This window comes from Phialemonium atrogriseum, assembly GCF_030411735.1.
Source record: "Phialemonium atrogriseum strain 8032-3 unplaced genomic scaffold QBC33scaffold_10, whole genome shotgun sequence".
NCBI classification, from domain to species: domain Eukaryota; kingdom Fungi; phylum Ascomycota; class Sordariomycetes; order Cephalothecales; family Cephalothecaceae; genus Phialemonium; species Phialemonium atrogriseum.
Genome location: NW_026848147.1, coordinates 249,857 through 271,073, shown reverse-complemented (window position 1 = coordinate 271,073; position 21,217 = coordinate 249,857). Strand labels below are relative to the sequence as shown.

Here is a 21,217-nt window from a genome sequence, read left to right as displayed (position 1 = left end):
GGTTAAGATCCGGGTGGCTATATGTCTGGAGATCTGAGTCTATGCGTAATAAAATTGGTTCAGTCGTATGGGTTGGTCTCTCAAGTTGAGGCCTCTAGTCGGTATAATCACCTTGTTAGGTTAAGTAAACCCTTTGCAGGTTCTTGAGGGGATGTAAAATTAATTAGAGAGCTAGTTTCCCGAGTCAAAGAGTACAGCGATGACAGGGACCGAGTAAAAAGTACCAAAGCTTGTTTCCAATAATTAGTTAAGCGGAAAGATAAACGACAACGATATCTGAGACTATTTACATCTGCTATTTTTGGCGCCTTTGGCCAACAGAGAGAGGCAATGAGGATGCGAAAATGAGATAAGTAGACTTGGATTTCCCCCCGGGATGCTTAGCTGTCACAAAAGAGAGGATACTCCAACTGCTTACACATTAGAACCGCTTACATCTGATAGCGGTCGAGACGGTGATGCTGCTTGAGCAACAGCTGAGATAAGATATGCCGTTGAAGATGTGATTGATTGGTTCAGCTTGATTCTTATCAGGTGCTACCCTCAGTTCACCCACCGATAGGATCGACTTCGAGATAACGTTGCAGCTGATTGCTGAAGATTTGGCCGGTTACCGACTTCTCCACCTTGGCAACAGGCTCAAGCCTGCGTGGGGGGATGTTGACGGTGCCGGTGATGTCTATCTCGATCGCCAAAGCACCCAAACCTCAGCAAGGGAGATATATATAACCCGATGCTCTCCGCTCCTCGAGGAAGGCCTCCGCCCCTCTTTTCTCTCGCGACGACATGGTTTACAAGCCTGCTTTTTGACGCATATTGTCGATCCTATCTAGGTTTGACCTGCTATAAGTGTTGCATCAAAGCTTGTCCTCCCATTACGCCGGACCTCCCCGCAATACCACTCACGTGTCGCACGTCATTGATCGCCCCTATTTCTTCTTCTAGATTCTTTGCTCGACGCTATTACCAGAGAGAAACTCGACTTACAACAGTCCTAGCACGTTTGGGCGATCTTAAGTATCAACCATGTTGGATGAGGGATTGTCGAAAATCGGCAGGTGGGCCGACAAGCTCGCGGTCAGGTCCGAGCCGGGCCTCACCACGGCCCAATTGATGGTAATATGGCCCCGTGTGGTCCCGCTGTTCTCGTCACTGCCGCCGCGGCTCAAGCGAACTGCCTAGGGCTGACGATGTCTTCGCGCAGCTGACGAACCACGACTTGAAACCCGTCGAGCCGGGGCGTCGCCAATGGGGCCCCTGGAACTTTGTAGCCTTCTGGATTGCCGACTCGTTCAACATCAACACGTGGATGATCTCGTCCTCCATGATCGTCGCCGGTCTGTCGTGGTGGCAGTCGTGGCTGTGCGTCTGGATCGGCTACTCCATCGCCGCCGTCTTCATATGCATGACGGGTCGAATTGGTGCCATGTACCACATTGGTTTCCCCGTCGTCAGCAGGGCATCCTTTGGTATCTGGGGGAGCCTGTGGCCAGTCTTCAACCGAGCTGCTATGGGTTCGTTGCATCTTAATTTTGGACTATGGGTTGGCAGTCAGGCTTGACCGACACGGTTACTTACCACTGATTAGCCTGTGTCTGGTATGGTGTCCAGTCTTATATCGGCGGCCACTGCGTTTACTTGATGATCCGTTCCATCTGGAAGAGCTGGGTATGCAACACTTTTCATATGTAACTTCTCCTGACTGTCAACTGCCTGCTAACTCCCTGTCGTAGGACCGAGAGACCATCCCTAATACGTTCCCCCCCAACTCGGGCACATCTACAGCCGATTACGCCTCTTTTTTCCTCTTTTGGTTCTGCTCTCTGCCAGCCCTCTGGTTCCCCGTCCACAAGGTGCGCCACCTTTTCACCGTCAAGGCTTACTTCGTCCCCTGCGCGGGCATCGCCTTCCTCATCTGGGCCATCGTCCGCGCCGGCGGTGTCGGACCTATCGTGCGGCAGCCGGCCACGATATCTGGCAGCCAGCTGGCGTGGGAGTTTATCAAAGGTGTCATGAGCAGCATTGCCAACTTCGCGACGCTCGTAGTCAACGACCCGGACTTCAGCCGTTTCGCTGGCAAGCCGCGCGATGCGCTGTGGTCGCAGCTCCTCACCATCCCCATCGGCTTCGCAGTGACGAGTTTCATCGGCATCATCGTGTCGTCGTCGTCAAGCGTCATCTACGGCGGCGAGCCGATCTGGGACCCGCTCGACCTCCTCGAGCGCTTCATCGAGGACGGCGGCTCGGCGCAGCGGTTCGGCGTCTTCGTCATCGCCACGGCCTTTGCGCTCGCGCAGCTGGGCACCAACATCGCGGCCAACTCGGTGTCGGCCGGCACGGACATGACGGCGCTGCTCCCGCGGTTCCTCAACATCCGGCGCGGCGGCTACATCTGCGCGGTCGTGGGTCTAGCCATGTGCCCGTACACGCTTCTCACGTCCAGCAACCAGTTCACGACCTACCTGTCCGCCTATAGCGTCTTCCTCAGCTCCATTGCCGGCGTCATGTGCTCGGACTACTACCTAGTCCGCAGGGGCTACCTCGAGGTCAAGGAGCTGTACGATGCGCGCAAGACGGGGCCCTACTTCTTCGGCGTCGGCATCCACTGGCGCGCCTACGTTGCCTACATCGCCGGCATCCTGGTCAATGTCGTGGGCTTCGTCGGCGAGATCGGCCGCGAGGTGCCTGTCGGCGCAAAGTACGTCTACAACCTCAACTTCTTCGGCGGCTTCATCGTCTCCTCGGGCATCTACTGGGGTCTGTGCAAGATCTGGCCCGTCCCGGCCTGTAGTGACCGCTGGATGGAGGTCGGCGACGATATTGTCGACATCGGGCTCGCGTATGATGATGTGAGCTCGACCCAGGAGTTTGGGGAGACCATCACAGCCGAAAAGGGGCAGGAGGATGGGAAGATTGTTTAAACTACCTTTTTGCTTTTTGCTTCTTACCTTGTGGCCGTCATCATCTTGACGTCTGTGTAAGACAGGCAGGTTGTCTTCCTGTGTATGGGGTCCAAAGGGGCTAGTCCCAGTTGACCATTAACACCATTGTTAGAGGGAGAAATAGACATGTAGCGGTCTCCTGCCTATTTCAAGTTAGTAAGAATCTCAATGAGGGGCTTGAAACAGAGCCGGTAGGCCGAAGACCTCCGCGGATATACGGCGCCCTCTCCAACAGTAACTAGTCTTGGGCCCTGGCTGGGATTGACACATCCTTAGTATCATACGATGTCCCATGCAAAATGTCCTTTCGTTGGAGTCGAGGGTTCTCCGCTTACTCCACGCGACTGTCCGTCCCTAGTTTCTCACTAGAATAATGGTCTCGGGTGCAAGCTGGCAGGGGCCTGGAATTCACACAGCTCACTGATGGGACTTGGAAACATGACTCAGGAGTGGGTAGGTAGGTAGGTACCTTACATAGTAGGTAGGTAGGTATGCTTGTGTTCGTGTAGACTGAAAAAGAAGTACCCGGTTATCAATGGATGCCCCATTGCAAAAAAAGAGACGCAGTAAGCCTGGATTGAATTACCCCGCGCTTCTAGCTTGAGGTAATTGTCGCTTTTCCGACAGGGCAGTCGATATCTTCAAGTGACGGATAAGGATGACCAGGTTTTGGAAGTCTTGATGAGCAGCTCATCAGAGGCACATCGGCATGTGGGGCCTTGGCAGCGCCTGAGAACCTATCGCGGGCACTCTATTACCTACAGATAAGTCCCACATTCCCAGGACCCCGCGTTGTGGACCCGCCAAGTTCCAACAGCCATTGACAGTTCCGGGATTAACCGATGTCCTTCCACCTCATGGCCGCCTCGACGTCAGTACAAGCCGGACGGATCCCCGCCATCTGATTTCACCATTTCCTGGTGTGCACCATCGAACGAACAAGAGCAGCCTTATCTCCTGTTTCCCTCTAAATATCTCTGTTTGGAAGAACTCTTGTCTGGCCCTCACAAGGCCGAGCGCGACCACTAGGCAAGGTGCTTAGACTTGGAAAACCCCGACACACGGATCCTGCGGCGACTATCACAAGCCGGAGGCAACCAACTGATCCCGGGACGACATAGAGTGGCACATCCGCTAGCCCGCCAACCAACACAGGTCGCCAGGAAAAGGGCAAGCGTGGCTCTTGGAGCAGGGAGGAAGGAAGGAAGAACACTGCATGGGATTCATTTCTTCACGCTTACTAGACGGAGCAGGATCTCCAGCTGCGACCCCTGGGACCTTCTCCACGAGTAAATCCCTCAACGCCATAACCCGGACCAAGAACTCTCGATCAACCCATCCCATTCCATCCCAGCCCGCCCATGCCCATCACCCAGGCGGCGCAACCGACGATGCCCTCCCAACGCCCCTTCTTCCTCTCCACGTTCTTCGCCGCCCTCCGCCAGCAGGCCCCCTCCGGCCTCTCCTCCCAGCAGCCCAGCAAATCCGCATCCTCCTCGGCGGCATACCAGTCCGCATCCTCGTCCTCCTCCGCCGCCGCCGCGGGACCCCGCTCCATCTCCTCGTCCACCAACAACGCCTCCAACTCCGCCGCCACACCGTCCTCCTCCCCGGTCTCGGCCGCCTCGTCGCCCCCGCCACAGGCGACCCGGACGCCTTCGTCGGGAGGAGGAGGCGGAGGTGTCGTCGGCCAGTTGCCCATGCACCACTCGGCGCGGCACCACCACCACCACCGTCACCAGCAGCAGCAGCAGCAGCACCAGCAGCAGCACCACGGCGCGATACCGATCCCGCAACGTGGCGATAGCGGCCGACGGCGCGGCAGCGATAGCAGCAGCGAGGGATTCCGGGATGTCCTCGGGGCGGATAAGTGGTACGTTGGCGGCCGGACGGCGGCCGGCGAGGAGAAGTTCTTTAAGCTGGGTGTTGTCAGACGGGTGCGTAGTGGGGACAGGCTGAGTCTGGACCGCCTGAGTTTATGAGGGGGTTGACTAAGAAGGGGAGCTTCTTTCGGTGAATGGGATATGGTGGGGAAAGGGTGAAGAGTTTACGTTGGCGATGCATGACTCTTCACCGATTTTGCTCTACCCGGACGAATCCTTTTGAGAACGGAAATGGGATGGTCATGGCCTGTCGTTTTACGGTTCGGCGTTCCGGACATTGGGTATGTATCCGACATCTTGATATTCTGGCTTTGGGGTATTTATGGATCTTGGGGGTTCTCGGGGCTCGGGTTCACATAAAGGGGCCTACGTATGCCTCGGGGTTACGGGATTTGCTACAATAACGGACACATGGACACATCGGACTCGCGCACCGGAGATGACGGAGGATGAAGAAGAGGGTGCCTACCAAGGCATAGACCTGCGAAGGCTGAACATAAAGAGGAGGGACCGCTCGCTTGGTACGGTTGGCATTTTGAAGATGGCCTAACTTTGGCAAGCCCGTTCGACGGCATCTTAGAGAACAGAAAAGCAAGCAAGCATGCATACAATGAATCGTAAAAGTTGATCTTATCTTCTCTCTATTTCGGTAGCCTTTCCACTTCCACACGTGCAATGACCAATACCGAGGATGAGCCGCGGCCGAAGTCAGAACCCCAGCTCGGCAAGCAGCCGGTCATATGCGACAAAACAAGGCGGGGGACTACCACATAAACCGCTGGGTCCGCCCGCCGTCCAGAACCGACCCGTCACTGCCCTTCCACACAAACGGCTTATACAGGAACATGTACATGGTCCCGGCATTGACGAGCAGGAACCACAGCGTCTCCAGCACCACAGTCAGGTCGAACCTGCGGCCCTGCCGGTGGAGCCAGGCCGCCCCCGGGACGACGTGAGACAGCCGGGCGCCGAGAGACTCCGGGCCGCGAGACCCGCGGGCGGGCCAGGCGGGCACCAGCACGCGCCAGAATATCCACGGGAGGATGAAGTAGCGTGGCTCCACGAGCGGGGCTGTGACGAGGGAGAGCGCCGAGGTGAGGAACAGGAGGAGGGCGGTGGATGTCGGGGGGGATGTGGTCGAGGTGGAGGTCGGGTCGTCGAGAGTGACGACTTCGTCTGCAGGTACGGCGGCCCGGTTGTTGGGGGACGAGAGCCGTGGGCCTCCCGCTCTGGGGTGCTCCTGGCTCTCCCTCATGGTTGCCGGCGGGAAAGGGGTGCTGATGAAGGGAATGGTGGTGCCTTGCTCCGTAGGACTAGCATGGTTCGTCTCGCGCGAGGGAGTGGCTGGGCACCCTCCGAGGCGGTTCCACACCAGCCAGGCGCTGCCCGCGTAGACGGCCACCAGGGATAGTCGCACCTTGGTCGAACGGAGGATGGTGTAGCGGAAGACATAAAACATGTAATGTCGGTTGTCGGCCAATGTGAATGGGTGGATGATAGTGTTGTATTTGACAATCGCCAATGAGAGGATGATACCGCCTAGCAGGAAAATTGGGGGAAACGCGTTCTGACACAAGAACTCGGTGGTTATGAGAGCCAATGACTTCTGAAGGTTGGATACTGAGCTCTTCCGCTCTGTCCGGACGGGGGGTGGCTTCCTCGCGTCGTCCTGTGCGGCTGTTGGCCTCGACCTTTCACCAGGCTTCTGCCATCGGACAACCCGTGAAGTGGTCTGCAAGACACTGGAAACGAGGGATGCCGCAGTCGGGATGAGAAGCGGCGTCGAGAAGAATGCGAACAGGGGCCAGATATACAGCATCTGCGCAAGATGCAGGGTCGCAATGTGGTTGGACTTGTCTCCTGCAAGTCGTTAGTATAGAATAGCCAGGACATCTCAAGCGGGAACTATACCTAACACAACACCTCCATTCCAGACAACGAAGGCGACGAAAAGTCCCATGATGGTAATATGCGGCCATATCTGTCTCAGCACCTTCGCAGTGTTACACACCGCGGCGATAGCGATGCTGAGAACACAGAACACCCAGTCTGACAGATTAGCATGAGTCGAACACATGAACCAAAATAAATCAAAACTCACCGATGTTCCGCGCAAGGCTCAATGGCGGGTCGTGGATATCCCCTATAGAGTACCTCCACGAGTAGAACCTTACTAAGCTGGCAAGTGTCGTGAACTGCGGTGTCTCGACCGAAGTGGGCTTCAACGATCTAACGGCATGGACAGCTTCCAGGCCACCCATATATACCACGACCCAGAAGACGTTGGTTTGCCTCATGAAAAGGGCGGCAACTCCCAGGAGAACCGTCCAGAGGCTGCTGGCGAGCCCACTTTCCCCATCTCGGGACAGGCGCTTCAGGTGGTTCTGATACGAAACGAGTACTACGAGCGCCGAAACGATATCGGTGTAGTATAGGGCAGAGAAAAAGAAGAGAGCTGGGAAGAGGGCAATGTTGGTAGCAACGTGGGTTGCGTAGAAGGATGGGGTTTGAGACGGGGGGCGACCACCCGCGGATCTTGCCTCCAGGGATTGCCGGGTCACCGACGCGAAGTGTGCGACGAGAAGGATGCCGTAAAGGTTTATACGGCGCAGGCTCGGGGTGGTACACAAGTACCCCCATACCCTGTGGTATAACACACTTAGAGCATACCTACTGGGTGTCAGTGGATGGACGTGGGATGGAAGGTGCCTAGTCAACATACAGGCCTGGGGGAGTGGTAATCTTGTCATCCCATTCGTAATACCTGCCTTTACAGTATTGCAGCGCCTGGGGAATATGGAATACTTCGTCCTGAGACCGAGTTAGAGGCGAAGGGGCGACAGACAGGACCGAAGACGGACCAGGTAAGGCTCGGCGACCACCGCATTGACCTTTGCCATCCAGGCATTGCAGAACAAGTAGAGAAGTATAACACCCCAGTGTATGGCGGCATGGACTTTGAGTGAGGCCCAGAAGGAAGTCTGCTCGCCGGATCGCCGAAAGAGGGTGGTGTGGAAACGACCAGCGATAAGAAGCCACACCAGCGATGACTCCAGCACTTCACGGGTCATTTCTCCCCTCAGAGCCTCGAGAAAGGCCATATTCAAAGAGAGGTTGAGTCAAATAAACGAGTGGCAATGGGCATTCTCAATTGAAACATAGCCCTGAGACTCACAAAAAATCGAATCCCCCGAATGGCCTCGCATTGGAGGGTCGAGCAGGACAGCGTTGCCATTGAAGAAAGCCCACATGTCAAATTGCAGGTGGCCCGTGCACAGTCACCGAGGTGAAGTCACTCGACCATGAACCAAGCCTTGGTCTGCTTCTTTCGACAGGCGTTACTGCCTTCCACCTCAAGCCACGAGGAGAATATCTGTTGACTGAACACCTAGCTGTAACAAGGTATCAGAGACGAAGAAGACTTGGAACAGGCAATGTCTGATATCAGGGGTTGAATGGCTTCAGGTCTATATTATGCTGCTTTTATACACGCCATTGTCGTCAAACATGCTCAAGAGCACTACTTGCTCAAGAGCATGAGCATTACCCCCACTCTCTTCTCCAACTACCCATCTTCTAAAACGGCTTCTGGTCGCGAGATGCGGGCCAGACTTAGAATGGCTGTGAGTTCGGTTAGCATGAGGTCCAGCAGATTCAGTGCTCTATTATTGCTCACGTTGTCCGATGCCGGGATCTCATGGATGAAATAGCCTCTAAGGAACGGAATTTTCTTGAAGTATGTCAGATCAGGCGGCTCCTTCTTGCCCTCATGAATTGCCCATACCTGGAGGATATCCTGTTGTATTCTGGGAATGCCCGAGGCGTAGTAGAGGACGCCGACCAGGGCAACGCCTCCGAACGCACCAGCGTTCAGTCCGCTGTTGACTAGTTAGTGCCTGGTCCAAACCCAAAGCATGCATGAGAGCATGAAAACAGTAGGATCCCAGGTTGGGCATGCCGGAGTCCAAAGTTCGACGTGGTGAAGTGGCCTTCCATCTCGGTTCATCCCATCCCAATCCAGTCCCGCGCGGCTTGACGATCAAGAAAGACTTCAACCTACTATCTGAAGAGTTGCTTCGAGGTGATCCCAGCGACATTTGGCTGGTAGTGGTACCTGTATTAATCCATCAGCAACCCATCCAATGTTGCATTCGTGGGTTCAAGTTCAATCGGCCGTTCCGCGACCAGCATTCGCCTGGTGGCAGGTCGCAAATCATTTCGAGCTCGGGGGACGAATGAAGTCGGGACATCGCTTACTTCGGGCCATAGGGGCTCTTGTACGAGGGGTAGGCACCTGCCCTGAGGACCGGAGTCTAAAAGGAGCGGACAGGTCAGCTCGCAGTTGGGCGCAAGAAGCCGGGAGCCAGTGGCTCTTCCCTGGGGAATTTACGGGTCAATAAATACTCACAGGAAAAGGCATGCTGATTGCTGAAGTCCTAGACGACTACCAGGGGTGTCAATGGCTGGGAAGCGGAAGAGGATCGTGGTGATGCGATTTGATGTTGTTAAAAGAGTTCTTGCCGGACAAAGCCGGATAAGCGTTGGTTCCTGAGGCCACAGTTTCATCAGCCAATTAAAGAGCTCTATTCAAACGCTCGGCGACCCCGTCACCCAAGCTCCTAGGATCAATTGATTTGCCTTTTACGTGGAACTTAACAGGTTTCCTTGTCAGACTTCAAACTGACACAGATGGACAAATACATTGACAGCCGGTTTGACCGAGTCGAACGGGCTCTTGCGAGCCTCATCGACTCGATCTCCAAGTACACGCCCTCCAGCACGCAGGCCAGCGAGCTTGCCGCGTCGGACAGGGAATTGAGCAACGGCCTCACCCAGCTCCAAACCCACCAGAACAACTACGCACGCATCCAGAAGCTGCGCCAAGAGACGGCCGACCTGGACGCCCAGATCAAGAACACCATCTCCGTGCTCTGGACCACCCGCAAGGAAATCACTGCTACCCCAACGACCACCTACCCACCCTCGGGCCCAAAGTACCAGTTCACCTACGCCGAACTCCTCAACTACGCCCGCCGCATAAGCCGCACGACCCTCCCGCCGCCAGGCGTGACAAACGGCGTCGACCTAACGGCGCCCCCACCGCCGACCGGACCGCCCATCTCGCAGAACGGCGATCCAGGCACCACAACGCCCGCAGGCGCAGACGGGACGACCGCCAGCGCCAGCGGGGCCGCGACGCCCGTAGCCACGACAGGAGGCGCGGACGCGCCGTCCTCCTCCTCCCAACCCACCGGGGCCATCGACGCCTCCCAGACGTCAACAACAGCAACAGCACTACCGGAGCACATGCTCCCGGCCGTCAACCTCCTCGAGGGCGCCGTGTTCCACCCGTGGCCGGCCGAGGAGCGCATCCGCGGTGGCGCCCTGGCCGTGAACCAGCAGCTGCGCGAGGCCGGCGTCGACCCGCGCGGCCACGACCCGGAGGAGGAGGAGGAGGCGCGCCGCCGCCGCGCCGAGGCCGAGGAGGCCGAGCGCCGCCGCCTCCTGGAGCACGAGCGCGAGCGCCGCGCCGCCGAGGAGCGCGACCGTGCCGCGGCGCGGGAGAGGGCCAGGGCCAGGGAGCGCGAGGAGGCCGGCGGCGCTGGCGGCGAGGGTGATGCCTGGCGGAGGGGTAGCGTGGCTGCTCCTGCTGCCGGGGAGGCGGGTGCTGGGGGTGCTGGTGCTGGGTCGGGCGAGAAGAAGCAGTTTCAGTTCATGGGGGATCTGGATGATGATGATGATGATGACTAGGCATTTTAGGCGTCATAGGCTGTCTGATGGCATGGTGAAGGTAGGAGGTAGTCATCTTGGTGTGCATCGTGTGCCCTGTATAGCGTTGTATGGAACACGATTCATCACTCCGCCTCTTAGAGGGTAAACCAAGTATATCTGAGAAAAGAATATATATCACATACTGAGAGCTAGGTCCCAGGGACTTCCGTTAATGTCATCCTAGCTCTACTCGGAGCCTCCCGTCATGCAGACCATGTTATTCTACGTAAGTATGAACCGAAGCCAGCCATCCTGACGCCCGGGCATTGACTGCCCTGCTCTACTCCCAATTATGAGTAATCCCGGGCCGAGTCTGAAATGGAAATGACGAGGCGACTATGCTTATCTGCACAACGTTCGTATCGTACATCTCCTGCCCCGTTGCGCTTTTCAATCCCAAGCTTCACCCAACCCCGCATATATGCATTCCTTATCCGAATGGACAGGCGCGTTTAATCGATCTTGATGGACGCGTAGATCTTACGTACGAACCACCAACTTGCGAAATAGCCAATGGAGCCTGGAGAGTGCCATAGTTAGCGCCGACGTCAAACATAACATCACTGCCGGGGGTTATAAACTTACCAGTCAAGATGAAGAACAGGAACGAGATCAGCGCGCTGTACCCGATATACAACACGCTGCCTGCCAGACCCCCGAGGGAGAGCTTGCTGGCCCAGTATATGAGGGCGTTGAGGAAAATATACCCAGCACTCATACCAGCAGCCAGGAATGATCGCCACTGCCAGTTGTAGTTCTCGGCGCAGAGGAGGAAGTAGACCATGAGCACGGTGACGGCGGCACAGGTGATGACCATCAAGCCGTAGCAGAGGAAGAGGAAGCCGAACATGTAGTAGATCTTGCTGAACCAGATTGAGCTCATGATGAAGTAGAGCTCGACAAAGATGGCCCCGAATGGCAAGATGCCGACCAGGAGCATGCTCGGAATAGGCTTGAGGTAGGTTGTCGTTGGGGGAATCTGGCGCGGAATCTGATTCGTCCGAACGGGGGCCTCGAGAATGGGGGCTCTGAACCCAAGCCAGGAGCCAGCGAAGGAGAGGGGAACAGAGATGATGAACCAGATGGCGATGATGACAAGCATGGTCGTGAAAGGGACGGCTCCGGACGATTGTTTGGCCCAGAGGAAGAGGTCAAGGAGGAAGAAAGCGCCAAAGACAATGCCGGGCACAAGAAGAGGCGTCAGGACGATGTTGAGCTTCCATTTCTCGCCACTCATGGACTTGTAAACCCTCGCCGAGACGCAGCCGCCGACAAAGCCGAGGAAGGTATACAAGAGAATCATGATTGTCCCAAGGGAGCCTCGGTTGGAAGGCGACAGGAACCCAAGGAGGGCGAAAGCGATAGTAAAGCCAGCCATAACGAACAACTGGGCGCCGTTGCCAAGCAAGATGGAGAGAACGAGAGGATTGGATGGTGTCCGGAAAACATCGCCATGGACCAGCTTCCATCCGGAGTCTTCCTGGACACCATCTTCCAGGGCAGAGGTCCCCGACAGGTCGTCCAGGTTGATCTGGTCTAGCCTATTGTAACGCGCAATGTCCTTCTTCAATGTGCGGACGAGGACGGACATGACGGTCAAGACCAGGAAGACGACGATGATGGCAGAGTTGACAAGTGAGAACCAGTGGATCTTTGGGTCGTAAACGTGAAGGTACTTGTCCCATCTCGTGGCCCAGGCAGTGTCGGACTTGAGCCATGTGACGCTGTATGAGAACTGCACCTCTGTCTCGCCGTTTTCGTCAAGGAGGACGGGCTCCAGTACGGTGTTGCAATCTCCCAACTTTGCGTCGGCCGTGTACTTCTTCGATTCCGGATTGACCCGAGCGCCAACAACCCTCAGTTGTTCTTTGTTCCCGCTGACTTCGTGATACTCGACAATGATGTCGTAGTGATTGTTGAATGAGATCTGGTTCTGGGCGTTTTCGTGTCCGAGAAGGAATCCCGGGCTGTAGAAGTTGCTCTCCGTGAGCTCATCGGTGATTTCCTGTCCAGCGGGGAGTCCATCCACCAGAAAGTTTAGGCTGTAGCCCTGCTGTATACGCCTGTTCACAAACCCACTGGCCATGGCGTCGTAGGTGACCTTGCACAACGGCTTGCAAGTGTCGTTCGTTGCCATCTTCAGTTCGAACGGCGACGTCTTTATCCTGTCACCAAACAGGATACTCCCCAAGCTTGCCCTGACATTCTGTTGCCCGCCCTCCGGCCGGCAAAACTTGAATAAGGGGTAATAGTAGTCGTATGAGACGACCGAGTGCAGGAGTGCATCTTGGGGGGAAGCTATCGGTTTGATGGAGTTGACGTAGAGCGGGACGAGGTGTTTAGGCTCATAGGATGTCGGAGCAACGCCGGGGAGGTAGAAGGCTGATGCAAGCTGGGGTGTCGCCAAGAGCGATGCAAGCAGCACCGACGGCGCAGAGATTGGTAGTTGCATCTTGAAGAATTATGCGCTTTCTGTTGCTAGGCTGTAAGCATCTACACATGAGAACATGATCAATACAAGACGACTCACGCTGATCCTGGAGCTGATCTGGCAAGCAGTTGAAGCTTCGCATGCGCCTGTCGAAGCCTGAAGGGCAGGCACAACTCTCCCAGTATTTGACGAACAATGCAGCGGGGGACAATAGGGTGTGTTGCTTTCGTTGTCTTTAAACCGCCTTCACCTGACTGGGTATTTATAAAGTGAACTTCTTCAGTGACACTTCAACAGAAGTTTGGGAGACAAGGCAAGCCACCTGTGACAGCTGTCCAACATGATAGGCTTGGCTAGTGGCGTTGCTTGGTTCCAATAATCGGCTGAGTCAGGGGCGGAGCGGGTCAATGTATTGGCGCTTATCTTATCACCGAGCCCCAAAAAAAATATTATATTTGATTTTTGGAGACGCAAAGACTTGCGAGGGGCATCTTTCAATACGCCCGACAATGGCCGCTCCATCAAGTCTTCCAGCATTGCTGGAATCCCTCACACAGTCTTTTTCCTCGGCTCTGGAAGCCGCCCCTAAACTTTCCGGCGTAGAGCCTCCAAAAGACGGACTCTCTCTCCTCGATGTCAAGAACGAACTCCTACTCTCCTACTTGCAAAACTTGGTCTTCCTGATCCTCGTCAAGCTCCGGCAATCGAAGAACGGAAGAGAAAAGACCAAGTCCGAGCCCGATATAAACGACACGGTGGTGAAAAAGCTTGTCGAACTCCGACTCTACCTCGAGAAGGGTGTCAGACCTCTGGAAGACAAACTCCGCTACCAGATTGAGAAGGCTCTACGAGCAGCAGACGATACGGAACGAAATGCGAAGGCTGCAGAGGCAGCAAGTGCCCTGAGCGCACGTAAGGGTTCCGCCGCACACTCGGGCTCTGAGAGCGACGAGGAGTCCGGGGAAGAGGAGGATGCAGGCGAAGCAGGGCCGGCGAAGGTTTCCGATCTACAGTTCCGACCCAATCTGTCCGCATTTGTGCGCCCGGCTGCTTCTACGGGCGTTTCCAAGGAGAAGGATGCAACCGGCGCGTATCGACCTCCCAGGATCGCGCCAACCGTGATGCCCACAACCGAGCGGCGAGAGAAGGCTGAGCGGAGGACACTCAAGTCAGCCACACTCGATGAGTTCATTGCCGACGAGCTCTCTACCGCGCCTGTCGCCCTACCCAGCATTGGCACGACCATTGTGGCTGGTGGCCGGAAGATCAAGACCGCAGCAGAACGCGCCCAGGAGGACGAGCGCCGTGACTATGAAGAACGAAACTTCGTCCGGCTTCCCAAGGAGAGCAAGAAGGATAAGGCAAAGAAATCCAAGACTTCCGGCCGGAGTGCGCGCATGAACTTTGGTGGCGAGGAATGGCGGGATCTTGGAGAAGGAATTGACAGGATCAACATGTTGACCAAGACCAAGAATGCAGGCACAGGTACCAAGGCACTCCTGGAGAAGAGCCGGAAGAGAGGGATCGACACCGTCGATGGTCCTCGTGGGAGCGGAAGCAATACCAATGGGCCTGGCATGGGCGAAAGGTATCAAAAGCGACTCAAGGTTCTTGAAGGCGGCCGCAGAGACCGAGGCAAGAGAAGGTAGAAGGAGCATCATAATATAAACGCCGGTTACTCTCAGTCAACTCCCAAGCTATGAGTCGAACCCCGCCCCCCCAAAAAATGAGATCTAAGACCATGCATTATATCCGTGGATGTTGCAAATTCCTTTTTTTTTTGGTACCCTCTTGTCTATCTCCGACTCTTACTCTACGCCAACACCCCCTTTCTTTTTTTCTTCGTTGGATAACCTCTGATCTATATACTATTTCCAACGTCCCGGCCACCACCACCGTCGTTGCCATTCACCAGACCGTTCCTGAATCCTGCCCTCCGCCCCAGCGCCATCACGTCCCTTGGGAGAGCGAAACCGAGGCCGCAGAAGACGAAAAGGGCCCACTTCCAGCGGAATGGGTTGAAGGCAACGCAGAAGAAGAACCACCAGGTCAGCTCGAGGTAGGTGAAGAAATCGAAGGGGCCGGTCGGGGACGTCGCCTTCAGCAACCGGGTCATGTCGATCCATCTCTCCATCCAGAACTCGCTGGGCCGAGTAAGGGGGTCGATCAGGAACATAAGGAGGATCCGAGTGTAGATGCCGATGTGCCAATTCCCGACGGTGCCAAGGGCATCCATGTACGTGCTTTGTTCTTGTTAGCGGATCACCCGATGCCGAGAGCTGGACTCGTGTGTGGGGAGGGCTTACCAATTGATCGCCGAGATAGAAGGATGGTACGGGGGAAAGGTCTGCAAGTACCAGTTGGGCGGGGAATAGGGCTTCTGGAAGCAGTCGTCTGGCAGGAACGAGAGCTCGGGGCGTTTGTACCCGGTGGCCATTACCACCATGTCGGCTTCGATAACTTCGCTGCGTCCCGGACCTCCGACAGGAACGCCCTTGTTCCGCCGGTTGATGCGGATACCATTCTCGGTGAAGCTCTCAATATCGCACCGCACCCACTCCGCCTGGCCGGACCGGAGCTCGTCCATCACATCGCTGTTCACCATCGGGGTGTCGGTGTAGAGACCCTTCCCGGCCGGGGCGATATCCTCGAGGTCGCGGTAGAAGAATTTGCGCAACAGAAACTCGGGGATAAATGACAAGAGCGTCTCCTGTCCGAAGATGTTGAAGGCTAGGAGGATGTCGATGAACGCGTTCCGGGGAATGATCCACTTGTCGCTCCGCGAGAGGATGTACACATTCTTCGCGTCTTCGTGCGAGGCGAACTCGAGTGTCTCGACTGCACTTGCTCCGCCACCGATGACGATAATCTTCTTATCCTTTGCGTCCTTCCTGCTGAGATATTAGACCGTGTCCTGGTGTGGATTGCCCATATCGAAACTCACCCGGTTAGGTCACTTGAATGGTATACCGGTCCCTTAAATTTCTCCATGCCCGGCATACGAGGCATCTTTGGCTCGCCGCAAGTTCCAACAGCAGCAATCACGCCCTCAAATCTCCCATTGGCCGTGTTATTGACGATCCATCGGCCGTTTTCGTCTTTAAATACCCTGTCGACCTTGGTGTTGAACTTCGTCTTTGCGTCCAAGCCATAGCGCTCCCACAGTTGCCTGACTTGGCTGATGATCTGCTGGCGGTCTGGATATCCACGCTCCCACTTCACAGACGGGTGGAATCGAAACATGAGCGAGTGGATCTGGAGGCTCGAGGTGTTGTTGACTCTCTTTCGTACAAACGTTAGCGCGTTGAGCAGCACTTTGGGGCGGCCAGCTTACACTCCAGATTCCGCCAAGATTATCCTCGGACCCGGCTTCGAAGATGACCACGTCAAACCCATGACCGATGCAATGGGCTGCCGACGTGACGCCGGTGATCCCCGCGCCGATAACTGCGATCTTTGGGCGACTAAGATGAGTGCCGGGGCTGGGCGGGTTCGGAGAGAGGATCTTGTCCGCCAGCCATTGTATGAGTTGGTACAGAAACAAGACCGGGTGGAAGATTGGGTTCCACATTTGGGAATAGGAACCCATTGTGAGGCTGCTTCTCAAGCTGAGGACGGCGACGAGCAGTGTATCTCAAATACTCTGGTGTCTAAATTCTCGGTCGATCAGTTGACAAATTAGGGGATAATATAGGTATTAACAAGACCAGGTCTCGAGAGAGTCGTCGAGCATTTATTGGAACTGTTCCTGTCACATGTGAATCCATCTATTACTTGTTCGAAGTTGGGGGACCCGCTGATGTTGACGTCATTGATGCGAAACGTGGTGCAGAATCACAATCCACTCTCTAATGCCTGGCCGTAATTCCCATATAGGCATTCTCTGTGCCTGGAAACGTCACTTGTATGCATGGGGATGGGGTAAATTCACATAGGTACTCATTACGGACCTTGACTATGTCTGATGCAGGTTGGTTCCATTAGAATCGATCACCTCAGTCTTAGACCTAACTTACTTGACCTGACTTATTTGACTGACTTGACTTACTTGATTACTTGATTAGACCAACTTCTCGATGCCATCCACACTTCCCAACTTCCAACACCATCCATGTTCAAGGCTTTATCTCTACTTTAGTCGCAATGCCATAGAGAATTTCTCCAGGGGCATGTGCTACCTATTTGCTCCGCAGGCAGTTAGTGCATCACAGGTGGCAGTTGGTTTTGCTGTTGCCTATTGTTGTCGCTGTCTATTGCTATTGCTGTTGCTGTCCATCGCTCTTGCCGTCACTCCTATCGCTCTTGCCGTCACTACCTATCGCTCTTGCTGTTTCTGTCTATTTATTGCTCTTGCTGTCGCTGTCTGTTGCTATTGCTGTTGCTATCTACAATCGCTCTTGCTGTCACTCCTGTCACTCTTGCTGTTGCTGTCTATCGGTATTGCCGTTTCTGTGCATCGCTATTGCTGTTGCTAGAAATAGCAATAGTAACAGTAATTCAGCTGTTGCCAACTTGCCACCTGCCTGCAGAGCAAATGGCGCATGCCTGCAGAGCAAATGGCGCATGCCTGCAGAGAAATTCCCATGCCATATCTGCCTCTTAAGAAGCCGCCTATTCTCCTGACAACCTCTTACAAACTTGGCTTGTCATGTCCTAGCAATGCCATGTCAAATTACCTCCAGGCAGACCGCCAGATGCTTCGAAATACCATGTAGCAAATCCTCCTTAAGTTTTGATACCGTCTTGTCATCAATGGCAGTGTCTTTGCTCAACATCTGTCGCCTTCTTCATCTTCTTACTCCCAGAGAATAATCCTAAGTCCCGCAGAGATAAGATGCTGTATCCTTCATGCTAATATCGTCATCGTCACTCTCGCTAGACAAGTATAGATTGTTGTTGGCATCTCCTTCTCTGTCTTCTGGTTTCTTTCCTTGGAGTTGCGTTCTTTGAACCTCCACCGCCATAGAAATTCAGGAGCTGAGATGCACTGAGAAACTCTGCCTTGCGCTTAAATTTGAAACGGGGATTTCTCCAGTGGGGATGCGCCAGTTGCTCCGCAGGCAGGCAGTCAGTACATTGGAAACAACTACAGTTGCGGCTGCCGTCGCTATAGCTGTCGCTGTCGTCGCTGTCCATCGCTACTGCCGTTGCTGTGTATCGCCATTGCCGTTGCTATCTATCGCTATTATCGTTGCTGTGTATCGCTATTGCCGTTGCTGTCTATTGCTATTGCTCTTGCTAGAAATAGCAAGAGGAAGCGGAGGCACTGCGCCATTCCCAGCTGACCGTTTATTTCTAGGCAAGATTGCCACCCCTTGCATCGCCTGCGCAAGCGGGAACCACACCTGCCCCCCCATTCCGGCCGGATCGCGCAACGCCGTTAAGGATATGATGGGCGCAGCGATCAAGTTCCGGGCCAAAGCTATTACGCAAAGGTTTAGAAGAAAACGCGCAAGGCGATCCGAACGGCGGAGGAGGATGAGACTGAGGATGGCGGCTATGACATCGAGAACATGAACAACACGGAATTACTTAGAGTGCTTTTGCGTGAGACTTTGCGTCGGAATGGTCGGGGCAAAACAGCGCCAAAAACGGAAAGGTGGTAAGGGAAAGGGCAAGAAATAGGTTTCCGTGCTTTATTTGCAGTGGATTGCATCCATTGATGAAGCTCTTGACAAGCATCAAGGCAGCCCATGCGAAGCGTGCAAATAGATCAGACCAATCCAGCTGCCCCTTTCAATCTACCCGCAATGAGCCTATCCAAGTTTATGAGGCGCGCGCGTGTCACCACCAAGTCGCTGCTTGGCAGCGACTACCAGGAAAAAATTGTTGAGTCACCGAGGTTCCCCGAACCCCCCAAAGACGTGCGGGCGAGAGTCTTGGTCAGAATACTGGATAACGGTGTTGTGATATGTAGGTAGTTCAGAGGAGAGGAGAGAGTTGTTCAATTATAGTATAGGAAATCGATATCCACGTGATATATCACGTGATGTACGCAAGCCCAAAACTCTCCGCGGGCAGGGGCATTCAGCTATTCAGGCAAGGGCATTTAACTGTTAGGGCGGGGGCATTTGGCTAGCCGTCGCTGTCACTACTGCTAAAGCACTCTTGCTGTCGCCGTCTCTGTTGCTGTTGCCATCGCCATTGCGTCGTAGTCTCTTGTTCCGTGGCTGGCAGCTGGTTTTTCATGCTCCAACTGTCTAAAGATGTTTGCTGTGGCAGCCCGCCCCTGCGAGAATAGCCAACTGCCCTGCCCGCAGAGACAAGCTCCAAAACTTGGTAACGAACTTACCCTTACTTGATTGGATTTGACTCGAATTTGTTACTTGGACTTGCGATTATTGCTTGTGCTAAACGTTGAATTATTTGTCCCATTGGAAATAGCTGCTTGGTCCTCACTCGAGATCTATACATGTGCAACTCGAGAAGGGCATCCCAAAACGATAATTGGAGAGCCTTTGGAACCAGTTCATCATAGTAGGCTCTTGTGAGAAAACAAAACCACATGATGGAAACCCTTGCTGCGTTATCTTGTGTTTTCACCACTCTGACCTTCATCCCACCCACCATCGTTGTCAATTTTCGACATGCCCATCAGAAGTGTGAGGCCTCTCAGGGGTACATGGGTGCATAAAGGCCACAGCAGGACGGAGTTGGCCTAGTCTATTGTATTGACATAGAGCGGCGAGACCTGGACCTCTCTAGTCCACAGCGCCCACGGCCTGTCGATGGTTCCCCGATCCGTTTCCCAACTATCCCTGGTCTGGCGTTCGGTGAGATAGACGAGCCCGGCAAGGCGATCGTTGCCTTCAGCACGGTATGCGGCATTGATCCCAAGGGCGTCTGATTGCACGGTCGCGTCGTTCTGCGAGTAGATGGCCTGGAACACGGCCGTTTCCAGGTCCTCGGCACAGGTGGTGAAGCCGTGGCTCTGCATCAGAACGACATAGTGATCCGGCAGCCTACGCCTCGCGCTCCCGTCCGAGAATACTCTCGCTAGCGCAGCCCCAAGCGGGACGCTTCGGACGAGAAGATCCTGTATATCCGTCGCGTTATAGTATTTTGAGATGTCGAAAACGGGAATGTCCTCTCCTGCGCCGACAGTCAGATCATGAGGGGACGACTACTTGTTGCACGGGACGGGAGAATGGTCACCTAGAAACCCGGCCAGATGGATCGCCGGTTTCAGCGGAACATGGCTGATGCTGAACGAGGTCATGATGGGCGAATGGCTGTGAACCACAGCATTGATCCCCGAAAACCGCTTCAGGATCTCGCTATGTATGTATCGTTCGATGAACCCCTTGGGCGCATCGGGCCGCACTGGCTCGGCGTCCGAGATGCGGTACTCCACAATGTCGGAAGGAGAGCTCACGAGAGCGGGCGCGAGGTTGCGAGATAGGAAGAACGTGGATGCGTTGTTGGGATTCCGGACGCCGACATGGCCATATGCATCGAGAACGCCATGGTAATGGAGAATGTGCAGAGCTGTGATGTAGGTGCGGAAGAGTTGTGTCAGGTTCGCGCTTGCAGATACCATCTTGGCGAGGAAGACGTCAGCTGTAGTATTCCAAGTCACTTGTGGCAGAGGAGTCCCGTGAGATGAAGGGGGCGAACCGTCTCCTAATCCCAGGTTCCTAGGCGATGCAGGTGCCATTTGTATTTCTTTCCACACCATCATCTCCCCCTGTCAAGCCATCGGGATTCTCCAAACTCGAAAACAAGATCCGATCCATCCGGAGTCACACCGCACCCACCCCAGCCCCATGGGACTACGTGATGTTGCTCAACATGATGGGGTGACACAAGCACGCGGATTTTAAGCCCTCGCGCTTGCTACAGCTGTCTCTAGTCTTGGAAACAAGGCTCTGGGTGGCCATCATCAGCACGCCGATTTCTAACGCCCGTTTCTTAGTGATTAATCTGTACCGTAAATCATGTTTCCCAGAGCGAGTTTATTGGGGAGTTTCGGTTCGGGGTGGTTCCACGGGAAACCAAGTTAGGGGTCAGGGATGGCCATCCCCTCTCACAGAGAGATATCAGAATTTTTTTTTTTTTTTTTTTTTTGGGGGGGGGGGGGGGGGGGGAAGGGTTTTAAAAGGGAAAAAGGCCATATTATGAAAAAAAAAAGCGGGTTTTTTTCAAGAAGGAAAAAAAAGCCCAACCCAGCTTGTAAAATTTATAGCGCC

General features: G+C 54.7%; 9 protein-coding genes across 9 annotated transcripts; 4 read left to right on the top strand and 5 right to left on the bottom strand.

Moving 5' to 3' along the window:
* The first annotated feature begins 568 nt into the window (after nt 1–568).
* On the top strand, nt 569–3,218 carry QBC33DRAFT_536011 (permease for cytosine/purines, uracil, thiamine, allantoin-domain-containing protein). The gene is made up of 4 exons (XM_060427668.1): nt 569–1,116; nt 1,205–1,514; nt 1,589–1,668; nt 1,734–3,218. Exons 1-4 carry the CDS (start codon nt 1,027–1,029, stop codon nt 2,919–2,921), a joined length of 1,668 nt encoding a protein of 555 aa, XP_060284237.1. The 5' UTR covers nt 569–1,026; the 3' UTR covers nt 2,922–3,218.
* A 1,115-nt stretch (nt 3,219–4,333) lies between these two features.
* Nucleotides 4,334–4,924, top strand: QBC33DRAFT_514312 (uncharacterized protein; the record flags this gene model as incomplete). The annotated part of the gene is made up of 1 exon (XM_060426038.1): nt 4,334–4,924. The coding sequence occupies one exon, from the start codon at nt 4,334–4,336 to the stop codon at nt 4,922–4,924; it is 591 nt and encodes a 196-aa protein (XP_060284236.1).
* Nucleotides 4,925–5,328: 404 nt separating this feature from the next.
* On the bottom strand, nt 5,329–8,121 carry QBC33DRAFT_536002 (DIE2/ALG10 family-domain-containing protein). The gene is made up of 5 exons (XM_060427667.1): nt 7,687–8,121; nt 7,548–7,636; nt 6,927–7,495; nt 6,737–6,874; nt 5,329–6,685 (listed from the first exon to the last, which is right to left on the bottom strand). The coding sequence occupies exons 1-5, from the start codon at nt 7,924–7,926 to the stop codon at nt 5,589–5,591; spliced, it is 2,133 nt and encodes a 710-aa protein (XP_060284235.1). The 5' UTR covers nt 7,927–8,121; the 3' UTR covers nt 5,329–5,588.
* A 129-nt stretch (nt 8,122–8,250) lies between these two features.
* QBC33DRAFT_536000 (ubiquinol-cytochrome-c reductase complex subunit-domain-containing protein) lies at nt 8,251–9,331 on the bottom strand. Its single transcript, XM_060427666.1, has 6 exons — nt 9,234–9,331; nt 9,083–9,138; nt 8,886–8,939; nt 8,610–8,703; nt 8,502–8,555; nt 8,251–8,446 (listed from the first exon to the last, which is right to left on the bottom strand). The coding sequence occupies exons 1-6, from the start codon at nt 9,243–9,245 to the stop codon at nt 8,438–8,440; spliced, it is 279 nt and encodes a 92-aa protein (XP_060284234.1). The 5' UTR covers nt 9,246–9,331; the 3' UTR covers nt 8,251–8,437.
* A 130-nt stretch (nt 9,332–9,461) lies between these two features.
* QBC33DRAFT_470528 (vitamin-D-receptor interacting mediator subunit 4-domain-containing protein) lies at nt 9,462–10,772 on the top strand. Its single transcript, XM_060425181.1, has one exon. The coding sequence runs from the start codon at nt 9,515–9,517 to the stop codon at nt 10,574–10,576; it is 1,062 nt and encodes a 353-aa protein (XP_060284233.1). The 5' UTR covers nt 9,462–9,514; the 3' UTR covers nt 10,577–10,772.
* On the bottom strand, nt 10,576–13,408 carry QBC33DRAFT_569063 (uncharacterized protein). Its single transcript, XM_060430526.1, has 3 exons — nt 13,128–13,408; nt 11,183–13,069; nt 10,576–11,117 (listed from the first exon to the last, which is right to left on the bottom strand). The coding sequence occupies exons 2-3, from the start codon at nt 13,047–13,049 to the stop codon at nt 11,050–11,052; spliced, it is 1,935 nt and encodes a 644-aa protein (XP_060284232.1). The 5' UTR covers nt 13,050–13,069; nt 13,128–13,408; the 3' UTR covers nt 10,576–11,049.
* Nucleotides 13,409–13,514: 106 nt separating this feature from the next.
* On the top strand, nt 13,515–14,848 carry QBC33DRAFT_535994 (Sas10/Utp3/C1D family-domain-containing protein). The gene has a single exon (XM_060427665.1). The coding sequence runs from the start codon at nt 13,538–13,540 to the stop codon at nt 14,675–14,677; it is 1,140 nt and encodes a 379-aa protein (XP_060284231.1). The 5' UTR covers nt 13,515–13,537; the 3' UTR covers nt 14,678–14,848.
* QBC33DRAFT_584800 (uncharacterized protein) lies at nt 14,726–16,617 on the bottom strand (the record flags this gene model as incomplete). The annotated part of the gene is made up of 4 exons (XM_060431413.1): nt 14,726–15,271; nt 15,335–15,919; nt 15,973–16,310; nt 16,363–16,617. The coding sequence occupies 4 exons, from the start codon at nt 16,615–16,617 to the stop codon at nt 14,890–14,892; spliced, it is 1,560 nt and encodes a 519-aa protein (XP_060284230.1). The 3' UTR covers nt 14,726–14,889.
* Nucleotides 16,618–19,376: 2,759 nt separating this feature from the next.
* On the bottom strand, nt 19,377–21,128 carry QBC33DRAFT_535982 (arad-like aldolase/epimerase). The gene is made up of 3 exons (XM_060427664.1): nt 20,958–21,128; nt 20,184–20,896; nt 19,377–20,120 (listed from the first exon to the last, which is right to left on the bottom strand). Exons 2-3 carry the CDS (start codon nt 20,707–20,709, stop codon nt 19,687–19,689), a joined length of 960 nt encoding a protein of 319 aa, XP_060284229.1. The 5' UTR covers nt 20,710–20,896; nt 20,958–21,128; the 3' UTR covers nt 19,377–19,686.
* Nucleotides 21,129–21,217: the final 89 nt, after the last annotated feature.

Excerpts from the sequence above, each read along its gene's own strand:
- QBC33DRAFT_536002 (XM_060427667.1), bottom strand. The coding sequence starts at position 7,926 with ATGGCCTTTCTCGAGGCTCTGAGGGGAGAAATGACCCGTGAAGTGCTG. Across the intron at positions 7,496-7,547 it reads ATTACCACTCCCCCAGGCCT|GTATGCTCTAAGTGTGTTAT; the intron begins GTATGTTGACTA and ends GACACCCAGTAG. Across the intron at positions 6,875-6,926 it reads GAGCCTTGCGCGGAACATCG|ACTGGGTGTTCTGTGTTCTC; the intron begins GTGAGTTTTGAT and ends CTAATCTGTCAG.
- QBC33DRAFT_535982 (XM_060427664.1), bottom strand. The coding sequence starts at position 20,709 with ATGATGGTGTGGAAAGAAATACAAATGGCACCTGCATCGCCTAGGAAC. Across the intron at positions 20,121-20,183 it reads CCATCTGGCCGGGTTTCTAG|GAGAGGACATTCCCGTTTTC; the intron begins GTGACCATTCTC and ends CTGTCGGCGCAG.
- QBC33DRAFT_569063 (XM_060430526.1), bottom strand. The coding sequence starts at position 13,049 with ATGCAACTACCAATCTCTGCGCCGTCGGTGCTGCTTGCATCGCTCTTG. Across the intron at positions 11,118-11,182 it reads CCTGTTCTTCATCTTGACTG|GCTCCATTGGCTATTTCGCA; the intron begins GTAAGTTTATAA and ends GGCACTCTCCAG.
- QBC33DRAFT_535994 (XM_060427665.1), top strand. The coding sequence starts at position 13,538 with ATGGCCGCTCCATCAAGTCTTCCAGCATTGCTGGAATCCCTCACACAG.
- QBC33DRAFT_470528 (XM_060425181.1), top strand. The coding sequence starts at position 9,515 with ATGGACAAATACATTGACAGCCGGTTTGACCGAGTCGAACGGGCTCTT.
- QBC33DRAFT_536011 (XM_060427668.1), top strand. The coding sequence starts at position 1,027 with ATGTTGGATGAGGGATTGTCGAAAATCGGCAGGTGGGCCGACAAGCTC. Across the intron at positions 1,515-1,588 it reads CTTCAACCGAGCTGCTATGG|CCTGTGTCTGGTATGGTGTC; the intron begins GTTCGTTGCATC and ends ACCACTGATTAG. Across the intron at positions 1,669-1,733 it reads GTTCCATCTGGAAGAGCTGG|GACCGAGAGACCATCCCTAA; the intron begins GTATGCAACACT and ends TCCCTGTCGTAG.
- QBC33DRAFT_536000 (XM_060427666.1), bottom strand. Across the intron at positions 8,940-9,082 it reads AAGAGCCCCTATGGCCCGAA|GTACCACTACCAGCCAAATG; the intron begins GTAAGCGATGTC and ends GGATTAATACAG. Across the intron at positions 8,704-8,885 it reads TCGAAGCAACTCTTCAGATA|CGGACTGAACGCTGGTGCGT; the intron begins GTAGGTTGAAGT and ends ACTAGTCAACAG.